General features: G+C 36.6%; 1 protein-coding gene across 1 annotated transcript; it reads left to right on the forward strand.

Moving 5' to 3' along the window:
- The first annotated feature begins 2,830 nt into the window (after window positions 1-2,830).
- On the forward strand, window positions 2,831-11,518 carry LOC121885691 (macrophage mannose receptor 1-like). Its single transcript, XM_042395382.1, has 10 exons — window positions 2,831-3,194; window positions 3,292-3,374; window positions 4,768-5,078; window positions 6,084-6,209; window positions 6,791-6,890; window positions 7,198-7,266; window positions 7,946-8,037; window positions 8,648-8,773; window positions 10,358-10,457; window positions 11,252-11,518. The coding sequence occupies exons 2-10, from the start codon at window positions 3,311-3,313 to the stop codon at window positions 11,317-11,319; spliced, it is 1,056 nt and encodes a 351-aa protein (XP_042251316.1). The 5' UTR covers window positions 2,831-3,194; window positions 3,292-3,310; the 3' UTR covers window positions 11,320-11,518.
- Window positions 11,519-15,921: the final 4,403 nt, after the last annotated feature.

Raw genomic sequence — 15,921 nt, forward strand, 5'->3', positions numbered from 1 at the left:
AAGCTCTTCTAATTCGGTAAGAAACACATTTCACTTCCTCTAAATTTTTCACAGTAAAAGTCTCCTGTTATTTAAACGTTTAAAAGCTGTTAATTTGAAGCAGTAAAGCAGAAAATGTTGGGTTTTCATCAGCAGTAACTTAATACAACTCTGAAACAACTGCCCCACAGCAGGCTTCCAGAAAGCTGGCCAATCAGAACAGAGTGGGCTCATCAGGGCTTTAAAGAGAAAGGAGCTAAGACTGTCTGTTAAGAGACAGAGGCTGAACTGAGGGGCTCCGCAAACGACCAGTATAAGATAAATAAGGAGTTTTTTGAACTGTGAATCATGCAAAGCTACTCTAGTGGATTCACAGAATAAAAATATAGAGTTGGAAATGAGCATAATTGGTCCCCTTTAATTTGTACTGCACTTTTCATTCGTAGTGAAACTCAAAGTGCTTGATATATATAACTGTATTGTCACTGGCCATGGAAAATGTCAGCCCTATGCCATTATCTGCGTTTTGATTAAATGTAATTTCAGAAACTTTAAGACTTTCCTATGAAGCAATTTAACTTTATCCCAACATAATGAATTTAAAATGGTAGCCATTTAATTTATTTGCACTTTTATACCATTAATCAAACTAAGAAATTACAGTTGTGGTGCTAAACTTAAAGCAACTATAATCAATGTTAGAAGTGGCCAAAAAATCAGTTTAAATGCATACAAGAGTGATGAGGGTGAGCCTAACAGTAAAGTTGCGGGCTGTAAAACTAAAACAATGAGCTTAAAGAAGCTAAAATGCTCCATAGTTGAGGGGAGCTACTGTCAGATAATTATGAGTCTGTGACTAAATGTGACACCTTTCATATAACACAAAGTCATATGATCCAGTTTAATATAAAAATAGTGATTAGTGCAGCTCTAAAACTGCTGCTTTCTTTATAGACTTTTGCTATTATTTCAATAATTTCAGTTGTTTTTATGTCTCCCATTTTTTTATTTTTTTAAATCAAGAATTTAATTTAATGACATAATAGATCATTTTATGGATTGTACATTATCCAAATCAAGTTGGACTAAATTTGAAGCTCCTTGTATTTTTAATTATTATATAATTATGTAGAGTTTTAATTATGACAAACTGAAAGATGTGTTATAATAATGTTCATACACAGGTGCCTCTAAAAACGCTAATCACCAATACATCCACATGAAAATGTGCCACAGAGCTTATTTAACTCCCAAAATTAGACAGGAATGTGTTTTGTGACATGATTATCATTAAAACCTTTGGCTTTAAATGGGCATGTATGTTTATGTTAAGGAATATTTGGCGACATTTTTTCCAAGACACAAATTACTAATGTATGTGCAGCAAATACAGTAAATACTGCCCTGTGAACCTTCAAGGACAAGCAACCTGACCTAATTTTTGACCTTCATTAACTGATTAGCAGCTCATTTAGTTCATTTCCCAGCAGATAATGTCAGCATGTGCGGCCTGTTAAGGTCATTGACTAAATAATAAAGAGTCGTATACACAGTGCTGTGGAAGGATTCTACACCTCTTGAGTTAATAGGAATTTCACAAATGTATATTCTAAAAATGTGATTCAAAGATGATTGAGTGGACTTAAGCTAATGTTTATGATCATTGCTGCATTTTTCTTTTGTGTCATATGTTCCTTCTGCTAACTGATGAAGTGTTGAGAATAAAAATATTGATTGCTGAATTGTGTATCGTGATTTTGGTGTTGAAAACATAATTTTATTCTCTGATTTCAATTCAATTTTAAGGTGGAACTGGTTGTAAAGTCCAAAAGCTTAACTCATTACGGTGATTCATAAGAAATCATGATATTTATATTTTTCCCTTGACGAACATAAAAATAATGTAGTTCACTTTCTTATGTGTTTAATAAGCAAGGAAAAATGACCAGCAGAGCATATTTAATTTTTTATTAGAAGCTCATTAAAGGCCAAGTTCTGTAGTATTATGTATTCCCCAGATAAAAGAACTTTTCAGTGTGTTCCACAATGTTCTAATTGAGAAGATTTAAATCAGAGATATCCAATATTTCTTAGTTTCCAAAGCTTTCAAGAAGCATTCTTCGAAACCGCATGTGAAACCTTTACAGTATTACCATCTGCCTTGATCAGTTCTTTTCCTCCACTTTTGATTATGATCAAAAATGGATCACATTTTGATCACATTTTTGTGGTCTTCTCAACAGGATGGTTGGAATCACAGATGTTCTCTTCTGATCTGCTTTCTTTCAATTCATCTGCCTCAGCCTCAGAACACTGATATATATAAAACCTTGTGAGTGTCATATGTTGAAGAATAGTTTGGAGCACCTGCAGCTTCAGTGTATGCATCTTGTAACATGGTTGGTGGGGGCCTTACATTTTGCTGTACTTCAAAGAAAAACGTTGTGTTTATTAATGTTTAGTGAGAAAATAATGTTCATATATAATGTTATCCTCGGGAATGTGTTTTGTGACATGATTATCATTAAAACCTTTGGCTTTAAATGGGCATGTATGTTTATGTTAAGAAATATTTGGTGACATTTTTTCCAAGACACAAATTACTAATGTATGTGCAGCAAATACAGTAAATACCGCCCTGTGAACTTCAAGGACAAGCAACCTGACCTAATTTTCGACCTTCATTAACTGATTAGCAGCTCGTATAGTTAATTTGCCAGCAGATAATGTCAGCACGTGACACCTGTTAAGGTCATTGACTCAGGTCATTACGTCAAAACAAAAAAAAAAAAACAAACATCCTAAAACAGAATGTGCAAACCTCTAATTTTCAGTGTCATTGCTGCTTGCCTATTAATTCCACTCATATTCACAAACATGCTGTACACTGAATAATGGGACATAGTATGTGAGTGTTGTTTTGGATTTTCTCTCTAAGGGACTGGCTTACTTCTTGGGAAAAATACAGTATTCACCCAAATGCATTTTGGTGCCAACAGATTCTGGAAACTGCTTGAACAAACACTGATAAATTGAGATCCGAGTTTGAACATGCTGATTAGTTTATCACTTGCATGTTAAATACACATGCAAGTGATAAAAAATGGGTCAGCATGGGTCGGATTGAAATGGGTCGGCACGTGATGTGGGACTATAAATCCCACAGTTGTTTGGGATTTTCATGTAGAAGACCATCTTTGATTCACCAGAACTAGGTAAGCCTTTTTCCTGCCTTCTTCACCTCAGCAGAACCATAATGAAGGTTAAAATGACTTTTAAGTGCTAATTATTGAACTCTCTATTCAATGTCAGGAACGTGTCATTCATCATCATGAAGTCGTCTGTTGTCTTCTGTGTTCTCCTGGGTGCTGTCCTGTCTGTCAGGACTGCATCAGGTATGTAAACCAGAAATCACTCACATTAGCCTACTACATGGACTCACTTTCTCTGCTCTGTTTGATACAACTTTGTCTATAAACCAAATTCAATATAAGTGTAAATTAGATTTATGGATCTTCAAGCGAACATCAGATTTTTTCTTTGCAGAGATATGCTGCTCCTCATGCAGCCAATTACAGTTAAGTTCAATTTTATAGCTGCAATCAATATTCATTATATAAAGCACAGGTTCACAATTCACAATTTTTGAAGTGTGTCTTAAAACAACAGTAAGGAGCCCAAATGAACATTGAAAATTGAAAATGTTTTTTCTTGCTCTAATCATTCCTCCTGTTCATACTGACCATTAGAAGATCCCTTCATAATGCACTTATAATGTAAGTGATGGGGGACAAAATCCACAGACCTCCTTCTGTGCAAAAATGTATTTAACAGTTTATCTGAAGCTAATATGAAGATTCTGACGTCCAAATGAGTCAAATCAAGTAGATATCTTTCAACGTCACAGTCTTTTTAGTGCCAAAGTACCTCTTTTTGTTACTATACTTCCACCACAGCTCAACAGGAAAACACTGTCCGAGGAAACACAAAGAGGGAATTTGATGCTAAAAAGACTGTAAGTGTGGCAGATATCCACTTGATATGACTAACTCAGACTGCTGGAGCCTCATATAAGCTTCACATCAACTTTGAAATGCATTTTGCACAAAATGACTGTGTGGACACACTGTGGATTTTGGCCCCCATCACTTACACTGAAAGCATATTTCGAGAGGATCTTTTAATAGCCAGTATGAATAGGAGGAATGATTACAGTGAGGAAAACCTCTTTCAGTTTTCATATTTGGACACCTGACTGTTGATTTAAGACAGATTTGAGGAATTGTGAACCTATCCTTTAACAATGCAGAAAATAATTATGTGTATTGTGAAAGGTGTTTCTTTTAGAGATTAACCCAAACAGAATTATCACCCAGTAGTGCAGTATCCCTCATCTCTATGGACATGTCTCTAGTTAATTGTTTTGGCCCACAGACTCTGCTCATTAACCTCGCTTCCAGTAGCAGGCAGCTGCTAGCAAAAATACTTAGATAAACCCACTGTACCGAACAATAGAAAAGGTTAGCAACTAGCAAGTCAAACAGCTAGCAGCTAAAGAAGAGAAAGATACATTTTTCAGGAGTTTGTGGTGACAGAGACAGAACCAAAGGAAAGTGAATATAGGACTTAAATTCATCAGAAACATGATTCCAGCCTAGTGTTAGCCTGATAATGATATTAAGTACGTTTATATTTTAAAACTGGCAAAAGAGATATGATTGTTACACCTCTACAACTAAGGGTTTTACATTTTTGAACTAATACAGGTGTTAATTGTTTTCTTCATAGTTCCTCCTTCTGTAGACGCTGCCCCAGTGAATAATACATTAACTGAGCTTTATGACTACACTACTCAAACCATGACCACACCCTACACTACACCCTACACTATACTGGACACTACAGCCTACCCTGAACCAGACACTACATCCTACAGTACACTGGACACTACACCCTACCCTACAGTCACATCAACACCATTCCCTTCTACACAAACTTCTCCCTCGCCGAGCCAGATAATGTGTCCTGATGGATGGGAGGTGTTCCAAGGCCGTTGCTACTACTTTGTGGATGAGGGCATGACCTGGCCGCAGGCTCAGGTAAACACTGAACAATGTTGCAGCACCAAACACACACTCTCTGTAGAAAATCCAAGCTTCATTTGTAGTGAGTCTAGTTGGGAGCATGGATGTTGAACACCTTGAACTGCAAACAAGATCAATTATGAATCTTTCTATTATGAATTTTTGATCCATAGAGGTTTTATATTAAAAAAGTAAAACTTTCCTTAAGCCGAGAAAAGTGATTTAAAAATTGGTGACGTCATCACAATGTAAAGTCTATGGGCCCAGGGAGAAATCGCGGGAGGGGCCAGTGGGAGAAACACTACTGCACCATTTTCACCTCTTGTAATACATCCATGGTCAGGAACCACAACTTTCTTTTTTTAAATTTTATTTAGTTATTTATTTTTATTGAAAGCCATTAACTTCCAGGAAAAAAAAAAACATTAAAAGTTTGGAAAAATGTTCCAAATTTTTACTTTCTATGTCAAAATTAGGGAATAATAATTCATACACTTGACAAAGTAAATCAAAATTATGAGATAAGTCAAAATTCTGACTTATCTTAATTTTATCTTTAAAAAAATAGTAGTTTTAACTTTATATCACATAATGTTGACTTTAAAAGTCATAGTTCTGACTTAATATCTCATGATTTTGACTTTAAAAGGTTATCATTCTGCCTTACTTTCTTATAATTTTGACTCAGGAAGTCACAGTTTTGACTTGAGTGTTTTTGTAATTTTTTGTTATTCCTAATAGTTCATCTTTTTTTTCATCTTCCATAGTTATTATGTTTGCACTAAAAAGTTGAAAATATTATGGCATCTGAATCCTTTAAACAGGTCAAGAATAATGAAGAAGCTTTGTTGATATTTTATGGTCCACAGTTTATTACACTACCTGTTTCAATTCATCATTTGTACTGGTCACCATCCAGTATCTGTGTTGAGTAATGGTATCTCAATATATAAAGGACAACAAGACTTCAGAAAGCCAGACTTTAATGTGTCCCGTCCCCCCTCTGTCCTCTTCCACCAGTCGAACTGTGCCATGCTTGAGTCCATGCTGGCGTCAGTCGACAGTGTTCAGGAGTACGGTTTCCTCCAGCAGCTCACCAGCAATACTGGAAACCAGGATGCATGGCTGGGCGGTTTCTACCTACAGGTACAGTACACACCATAATATGATGTAATACTATTAGCCATGGTAGTATTATCTGCAATACTAATCTACAGTATGTTGTTGAAATATTTAAAATATGGTGCTGTAGGACATCAGTGCATCTTTTGTCATGCAATTGTAATCATATGCCAAGAGCTTTGGCTTTTTGTCAGTTGTTCTTTGAAGACAGTGGAAAGTCTTGTTGAATCCATTCAGAACTCCCTCTGCATTTCCATCCAAAATAGTATCAGACACAAATGAACAGTTCAGTGTTTGCTAATACAGGAAACACAGAGGAGTCCACTGTGTGGTCTGAGTTTCCTGCAATGACTACTTTTTAGGGCCTTTGGCAGCTTAGTGTTATGACTGCTAATGGAGTATTAGCCCCACAAATATATGCAGAATTATATACAAAAAATGTGTTTTTCCTTTGTGTTTTTGCACAAAATGCGGTTGCGGTAATGTAATTTATTAACTGCTCATTTTTACATCTTATATTTGAATGTTTCTTTATTCTGTATATAATTTAAATTAGTCTCTATTGTAACATCAAAGTGCTGACAATGATCTTGCTTTTCCTCCAGGACCAGTGGTTATGGCTGGATGGTTCCTGGTTCTACAACAACAGCTTGAGCATTGAGTCCCCAGACAGCAGCAACCCCTGTCTCATGCTCAACATTTACGGTAAGAAAACAAACACACACACACACACACACACACACACACACACACATACACACACAGAGGGACCCTAATAATACACTCCATGAATGTTTTTTTTTTTTGAAGGGTTCAACAGCAAGTTGCTCAAGAAACCAGAGAACAATAGTCACTCTGTGAGAATGATTTAGCTCGTCACACACATGGACTTCATCCTCAGAATGACAATACAAAGCTTTCAGATACTTGTGTGAGTTTGGGCATTTATTATCTTACATAACACTTTGCTCCATCATTCTCATGGCCCTTCTCTAATCTTCTCTTTTCATAGAGGGAGGGTTCAATTCCCCGTGCGACGCTGGTGGCTATGTTTCCATCTGTGAGAAGAGCTCCAATGTCCGTAAGTCAATTAATTTTCTCTGCATGACATGCAAACATATAAGGAATGTTCAGAGTGAAGTTACAATGTCAAAAAGATAAGTTCAGAATGAGACAGAGACTATTATGTATACATTATTCTTCATGATATCATTAATATATTATTATTATAATTAATATATGTATAATTTAATGTTATGATTAATTAATAATAATAATGTATTAATTACTCATTGTCTGACAATGAATGCTTGAGAGCCCTAAAGTCCTGTTAGTTATCTGATCAAATATTCAATAAAATACTGCCTATAAACCACTTTCAGAAGCACTTTCAAAGTAAAAGCGTACCATGGAAAAAGTCTACTTTGAGCAAAAATTAAGAACAGTTTGAGACAGACTCTGCTTCACATCTGCTCTGCTAAGAGTTTAGAGAGACCCGTTTGACTCTCTGGTTTCTGTGCTGTGCTGGAAGGATTTTACATTATTATTGTGTCACAAATCCACCTACAAGTAGTGAGAAGCAGTGGAAAAGGCAAAGAACGACAGGCTATCACAGAACACACAGGATTTTTGCAAATGGTATGAATCTCAGTTCACTGCAGGAAAATCTGTGTTGTATAACATATGAAATGTTTATATATAGCATGCTATACTGTGGGACATGTATGATTTTCTTCTAATTATTTTTTTGACATTCACAGCACTAACAATGGTGTGTCCTGAAGGCTGGACGGGCTTCCAGGGCCGCTGTTACTTCTACAATGGTGATTCTCTGACCTGGTCTGAAGCTGAGGTAAAAACACAATATATATCTGGTATTAGAATCAATTTTATATACAGATTGTTTAAAAATACAGTAGCTGGATAAACCTGCAGTCACAGATTGGAGAAATATAAATTTGCATCCAATACTTCAATTTACAGGAAAACAAAAATGACATGGGTTTATGTACTGTTTATTTACAGTGTTTTGGCTCTGTACTTTTGATTTAAAATGAAACGATAACTATGTTAAAGTACTGATTTTTAGCTTCAATATTAGGTGCTTGGGAACTCTAGTCATTTTTTATATGCAGTTACCCATTCTTTTATCATCAAGTTATCGTCACATTTGAAAAAGGAGGTATTTATATAACACATTTTTGTTTATCCACCTCGGACATTCAAACTAGGTTTGCTGTCTTAGTGTCTCTCATTTTTTATCTGTTGGTCACTTCTTTCCTTCTCCTCCACTGCTACCTTTCTCTCCTTCTCCATTCCTCCTTGTCTACATATGTCTGCCTGCCTCCATCCCTCCTTACTGCCACCCTCTACATCATGCTTTCCTTCATTTAACCTCTCTCTCTTTGTCTCCTGCTTGTTTCCACGCTTCTTTCATCTCTCTCTTCTTTCTCTCCCCCCAGACTAACTGTGTTGGTCTTCAGGCCAGCCTGGTCTCGGTCCACAGCCCTCAGCAGTACTTCTTCCTCTATCAGCAAACCGCTGTTAATGGATTTTCTAATGTCTGGCTGGGTGGATTCTACCTTGAGGTGAGATGACCAAACAACACATTAAATAAGCTTTGATATTTTTTGTGCAGCACTGTTAGTTTGCAAAATTTCATATAAGGTCCCTCCTCAGCTTTAAATCCATTCCTTTATTGAATAATCAAAAATAAAAACAAAATACTACACCACATACGTGTTTTAGAGTTAGTAAATTTTATGTACAGTCACATTATCATGCTATTAATTAAATCTGGTTCCAGTTTATATGTTCATTGCAATGGAGCTGTAGTTCTTTGTCTTTTCTAGAAAATATATCAATTAAAGGCCCCATGAAATGAAATATACATTTTCCCAATTTCTATGTCCTGTCCCTGTGTCAATTGTTCATTTATCTCTTGTTATATGCCAAATACATGTCAAAAAATCATTTATTTTGATCAAAATCCCTGTCTTTTCTCTTCTTGTAAAACTGTTTTAAATGTTTGATGACTCATCTTGCACTCAGGGGTATGTACAAAAGTTCATCCAATCAAATGTGACTTTGCACCAGTATCTAGCCATACCCATCATATAAAACCACACTTCACAGTTTGTGAGTCTAATAGCTAACAGAGCAATATGGAGAGAGATAGGAAGAGATGTGTGTTTGGATATCAGTGGGCAAAAAAAAAGTTTTCATTTCCAGAACAATGTGGCTGAGGTCTAATTCATTCATCTCTCCCTCATCTTCCTCCTGATCTAACAGCAGGTGAGGGAAGTGTGTGGAGCCAACAGTCCTCTTTAGCTCCATATTATGCTAAACTCTTAGGCCCGCCCACTTTTTAGCAGTCCAATCAAATGCAAAGGATTTGATTGACATCCCTCTTGAAACTTTACACTGCTCAAATATTCTGTTTCACTAGGAAATATGTCACAGTTCAGAAGCTAAAGACACTCTAGATTCTCTTTCATGGGGCCTCTAAATCTGTCTTTTAAACCAAAAAGAAAATCTCAAAAATAAAATAAAAAAAATCAGTGACATTATCTTTTCCCCAAAGTGCAAGATAATGTCCTCTCATGGTACAAGGAAAACTAGCTAAGCAGCCTGTACTTGCAGCCTGTGAGAGAACAGAAAACACTTACTGTTTTTCTCCAGCTGTAGCACCGCTCCCTCTTGTGCACCTGATGCCAAATATCGCATGAGCTTTGTGGCTCTTTACCTGATGGGCTTGTCATGCCTTACAGCCTTTCCAGAATGTGTACATAACAGACAACAAGGTCTGAATGACAAAAAAACCCATTTTATAATGGAAAAGTAATGCATACCAAGGGTTGTAGTGAGGTGCTGATCACTGGAAGTAGATTTAAGAGTAAGAAAAAGCATCACACACTCTGGCTCCATGTGCATTTCATTATTGCATATGAAGCCAGAGTGTGTGACACTTTTTTCCTACTCTCAAAAAAACCCATTTTAACAGATAAGTTTGGTGTGTCCGACAAGAGCATGAGGCAATTCTACAGAGTTGTGTGAGAGTGTGCTTGCAGTGCCTTTTCTATGCCAATTGGTATCGTCAGCTGCAGGCAGAGGAATGCTGGAGCAATGATCTGAGCTGTTATATGATGCAATATTTCACTGTCTTACTTCAGGACCAGTGGATGTGGCTGGATGGTTCCTGGTTTTATCAGGGATTTTCTGATCAGATGTCTCAAGGCAGCACCAGCCCCTGCCTTTCAACATATGACACTAGTAAGAAAACACAGTTATACACATGGTAGTTTCTTAAGGCAATATAGGTTTCTAAGATAAAGACATGCCAGTGTTGGAATGTAACTAAATACATTAACTCAAGTACTGTGCTGAAGTACAAATTTGAGGTACTTGTACTTTACTTGAGTACTTTCATTTTATGCTACTTTGTACTTCTACACTATTATATTTCGGAGGGAAATATTGTACTTTCTACTCCACTACATTTGGCACTTATAGCTACTTGTTACTTTTCAGAGTGTTCTGAAATGTAATTGCTAGTGATAAAAACAAACAATATGATATACTATACTAATATAACACTCTAAAAGAAGCCAGTCTGCATAATAAGTACTTTTGATACTTTAACTACAAATTGCTGATTATATGTCTGTACTTTCACTTAAGTAACATTTTGAATTCAGGACTTTCACTTGTAATGGAGTAATTTTAGACCACAGTATTCTTACTTTACTTAAGTAAAGAATCTGGATACGTATTCCATGACTGAGAAGTGCTCCTGGTCATCAAATCAAACTAATCCTAACCCTAACCTTAACCCTTGCGTGAAGCAAATGCAGTTAGTTTGGGGTGAAAAAAAATTAGACTTGTTTTATGATCCACTATCGACCTGTAAGAATTATTGCTATTGTTTTTAAACAGATACAGTATGACTTTAGCCATTTCTGCAGAACATCTGCAAAAACACTTCTACGTTTATACTATAGGACATAAGGAGATGTTCAGTTTTTTTCAGCAAATATATAACTCTCTCTCTCTTTCTGTATTTTCAGATGGTTGGAGCAATTATGACTGTGAACAAAGCTTCCCTTCATTTTGTGTGAAGAATGAAGTTGTATAAAGGATGCACTTTAAATCTGCTTTTCATACATGACAGACAGAGTAGTTGAAAATTTCAATCAAATGTACAAATTTAACATAAATGTATTCTTGTGTGTGTTCTTATTCTATTGACAACGTATCAATCAAGCAATTTTTAACCTTTTTTTTCACATTTATATTCCAAGTTTCAACTTTACTTTACTTTTTCATCATATCATGTTGTGCGTGTTGATTTGTATTGATTTTTGTACACTATAAATAAAGGTCCTTAACTGTAACAACCCACCAAAGAAACAGAAGATGACAGTGTATTAATGTCACTCTTACGCACACAAGTCATACAATACAAAATGATTAAAAGACACAAAAAATGTGATGATGACCAATCATAAGGAGTTGTAAGACACACACGAAATAATAACAAATAAACAGAAATACACACACTGTAGAAACATCAAACATATATAAATCATAATTAACAGTTAGCTTTATACAAAACCTACAAATTATGTACAATTTGCTCACAATGACAATGCTAACATGCTGATGTTAAGCAGGTATAATGTTAACCATGTTAGCTATCTTGGTTTCGCGTGTTGCTAATACTTACTAATTAGCATTGAACAGAAAATACAGCTGTGGCTGATTGAAATGTTATTAGTTTTGCAGGTATTTTGTCATAAAACAAAGTATGGACAAATTCAAATCTTAACCTGATGATGGCACAAGAGGAAGTTAGCATCATAACACCTGGAGCTCATATTACTGAGTCCTCTATTACATCTGGAAACCCCTTTCCTGAAGAATGTGCAGACACAAAAAAAAACATATAATTAAAGATCCCCTCCAGACATATTTTAAGATGTATAAAATACTACTACTTTGAAAAATAATTTGTTTCTGATATGGGTTTTCCACAAAAAAGTTCCATTATCTTGTTAAAATCTTTAAATTTCGTCCTTCTCCCTCATTAAGAATTCCAGAATCTATGAATATGCAAAAATATTTCATTTCAGAAGTTTAACTGCTGAACACAAGATGTCTCCTCCTTCATTGTAAAGTTCATTCTCAGTGTTTGTGCACTGGAGGCTTCAAGTTTCCACATCACTCTTGTGTAAGTTGAATATTAGACCGGGATTGGCTTCCAAACTGTTTGTGATGTCACAAATCAAGCTCATAGGCCCACTGCTTAAAATTGTATTTTCAGTGAGCGCAGAGAAACTCTCCACTTTCAGCAGATGAAGGTGAAAACTGCCTTCTAGTGTCAAACTCCACACATACATTATTTTGCACAGTGGAACTCCAACTTAAGAACAGTTTATGATAGTGGTATGTTCACTGGGATGCTACCATGGGTGAAATGTTGCTCTCAGATAGTAGTTTATTAGCTGAATTTTTTAAGTATCCTCAGCCAGAGCACTAAAGTGTCCCTGCCATGGCCTTCATCCTTGGCAGTGTGTAACTGACACAGGCTAGTTGAAGCTGAATTTAACTCCCAACTCTGAGCCTGGGCACCAGCCACCAGCCAATGTGCACCAGCCAATCAGAGCAGAGATTCAGCAAAAATTTCTTGTGAAGACATAGTATAGTATATCACCATGTTAAGTCATAATCTGGCATTAGTTGACTTTCAAACTTTTAGATGTTTGGCTTTTTAGGATTTGTGGCTAAAAGGTTATGGTTGCTCATTCACATCTCACTGAGTGGTGGGGATATATAAAACCTAGACTGGCACAGAGATTTTGCTTTCTATTTGCTGAGTCACTGGTCTTGATTGATGGATAACCTTATTTACTGATCTGGGATCGGCTACAGAGCTTGTATACAGATAAGAGCTGCTCTTGCATCTGATCCAAACAGAAGACACACAAACAAACCGTTTGCTGAGGCAGGAAGGCACGATCGATATTTAGCAACAGCATGTAAGAGTTTAACTTGGTTACATTATTTCTCTGATCGGTGGCCTCATTGTTTCACATTAACACAATAAACCTCTAGGTGAGCAACCCACATGTCCATGAACTTCCTGCTAAAAAATACGCAGTGAAATAAAATAGTGAAACACACGGAGAGGAATGTGTTGAATGAGACAGCTAGAACCGCTTTGTACTGTCCAACTTTGTTATCTTTTCTTAAAGGTACACTATGCAGGATTTTGAGCAGAGGAGAGAGCTTGAGACAGCGATGTAACCCGGTCACAACACAACAAATCCCGACCTCAAACCCTGCACACTGTTATTGGCTTGGGGCTACACACCCACTGCCCAAAGGCTGACGCCCAGAAGCTTTCCGAACACAGCAAAATAATAATAATAATAAGAAAATACAGGCAGAGGGCTGTAGTCTGTAGATTAATACACTGCCACACACTTCTAGAGGGTCATAAGTGACGATTGAGAGGGATTATTTTTGTATGAGTCTATACATGTTTTTTAGTAAAATCCTGCATGGTATACCTTTAATAACATATGAAATTGAGCTGATATTTCAAAGAAAACATGCTAATTTGTAACAGCACTCAGTGGAGAAAGTTAAAGTGCATTTTGTTGTAATGAATAACTAAATAGTTTGGTTTTTGTACACAGGGCAATGCACGTTTGTTTCTTAATTATTGAAAATATTTTAAAGATATATGTGTTTTATGAAGTAAAATGGACCTTTTCTGCATGTTCATTTGCGGATTTATGTTATATGGTTATAATAATATGGTTTAGGTATTTTTCGTAATCGTACATTTTGCTGTTTTTATGGGATTCACTTTGCATTACCCATAAAGATTATTCATCTGAGTTAAAGTGCTGTGTAGTACTGTCTTCTGACCAGCTGGGGGCACTACACAGCTACTACAGTTATAGCTGGGAGGCTACAGCACAGAATCAGAAATACTTTATTGATCCCCGAGGGGAAATTAGGTCATGTTACAGTTGCTCACATTCTAGAAGAGAAATATATATAAGCATAGAGAAATTATAAGAAAAATGGAAAATAAGAAAAATAAGAAATATGTAAAATGTGTGCATTATACTACAATATATATAAAAACTGTGTAAAGACTGATAAGTGGGATCTATAGATGTGTTAAAAAGCAGAATAGTATAAATAATATTAGTTTAAATAAACACCAGAGTATTGCACAGATGAATTATTGCACAAAATAATTGTACTGTTAAGTCAACATTGCACGGTTGAAAATATAAATAATTTATTAAGGGGTTATGAAGCTGCTGACAGGGATGAAATAAGTCCAAAGGGCCAGTCGATTGACTCAGAGTGTCTGATACTCTGAGGGAGGAGTTGAAAAGTTCGATGGCCACAGGCAGGAATGACTTCCTGTGAGGCGCTCTGTGATACATCTCGGTGGAATGAGTCTTGCACCGAATGCACTCCTGTGATTGACCAGCATGTCATGGAGTGGGTGGGAGACATTGTCCAAGATGACATGTAACTTGCACAACATCCTCCTCTCTGACAACGGCTCCAGAGAGTTCAGCTCCACCCCCACAATGTCATTGGCCTTTTGGCTCAGTTTTTGAGTCTGTTGGTGTCCGCTACCCTCAACCTGCTCCCCCAGCACACAACAGCATACAGGAGAGCAATGGCCACCACAGATAAACCACTCATAAATCCTCAGCATTGTCCAGGAAATGTTGAAGGACCTCAGCCTCCTCAGAAAGTAGAGAATGCTCTGGTCCTTCTTTTAGAGGGCTTCAGTGTTCTTAGCCCAGTCCAGTTTATTGCCGATGTACACTCCCAGGTACTTGTAATCCTCCACAATGTCCACACTGACCCCTGGATGGAAACACTGGTGACTTTGCCCTCCTCAGAGGAAGGAGGCAAGATAAGTGAACATTTGTACTCAAGTAACAGTATGCTAATTTCAAAATATTGTATTTAAAGTAGTTTTGAAATAATTCTACCTTTTTCCTGTCTGCCTTCTTATCTCTCCTTTTCACTTTTCTCTTGCAATCATATCTCCTTTCTTTCTCAGCTCTCATCCTCTTCAGTAATTTTCTCTCAAGCCCCCCCCCCCCCCCCCCCCCCCCCCCCCCCAACTCCCCCTACTTTCCCCTCTTTCGCCTACTTCTTTCAAACTTTTCTTTTCTTTTACTTGTGCCTTCCTTTGTCTCTGTTCCTCTCTTTCCTCAGGCTCCCTCAGGTAGAGAAGTGCATCTGCCTTCCTTGTCTTCCTTTCAGGAGTGTCTCCTTGCAGCAATAAGGACAGGTGCTGTTATAGACATCCAGCCACCTGTTGCTTCAAACAAGGCACCTCACAGTGCTGACTTCTGCCAGGTCCTACGTAAATAAAAGCATCAGTTAGTGTGATGACATGACATCAAAATACCTTTCATTTACAGATTAATAATGATATAATAAAGGTATTTTTAATGAGAGTTTAAAAATTAATTGATTGTAATATATTATGTATTTGTAGTATGTTTTCAGCACGGTTTAACAGGTTTTTTAAAGGGGGAAAAAATCCCTTACAATTTGAAGGTCATCTCTTAATTTCTACTTGAAAAGGGCCTTCACTTGAGTATTTTTTAAGGCCTTTTTTCCCCTTAAAAACACTTAAATCATGCCAAAAACTCATTAACACAGCAAAAGAGATTATTAGTTATTG

This window comes from Thunnus maccoyii, chromosome 2 (genome assembly GCF_910596095.1).
Source record: "Thunnus maccoyii chromosome 2, fThuMac1.1, whole genome shotgun sequence".
Lineage (NCBI taxonomy): Eukaryota > Metazoa > Chordata > Actinopteri > Scombriformes > Scombridae > Thunnus > Thunnus maccoyii.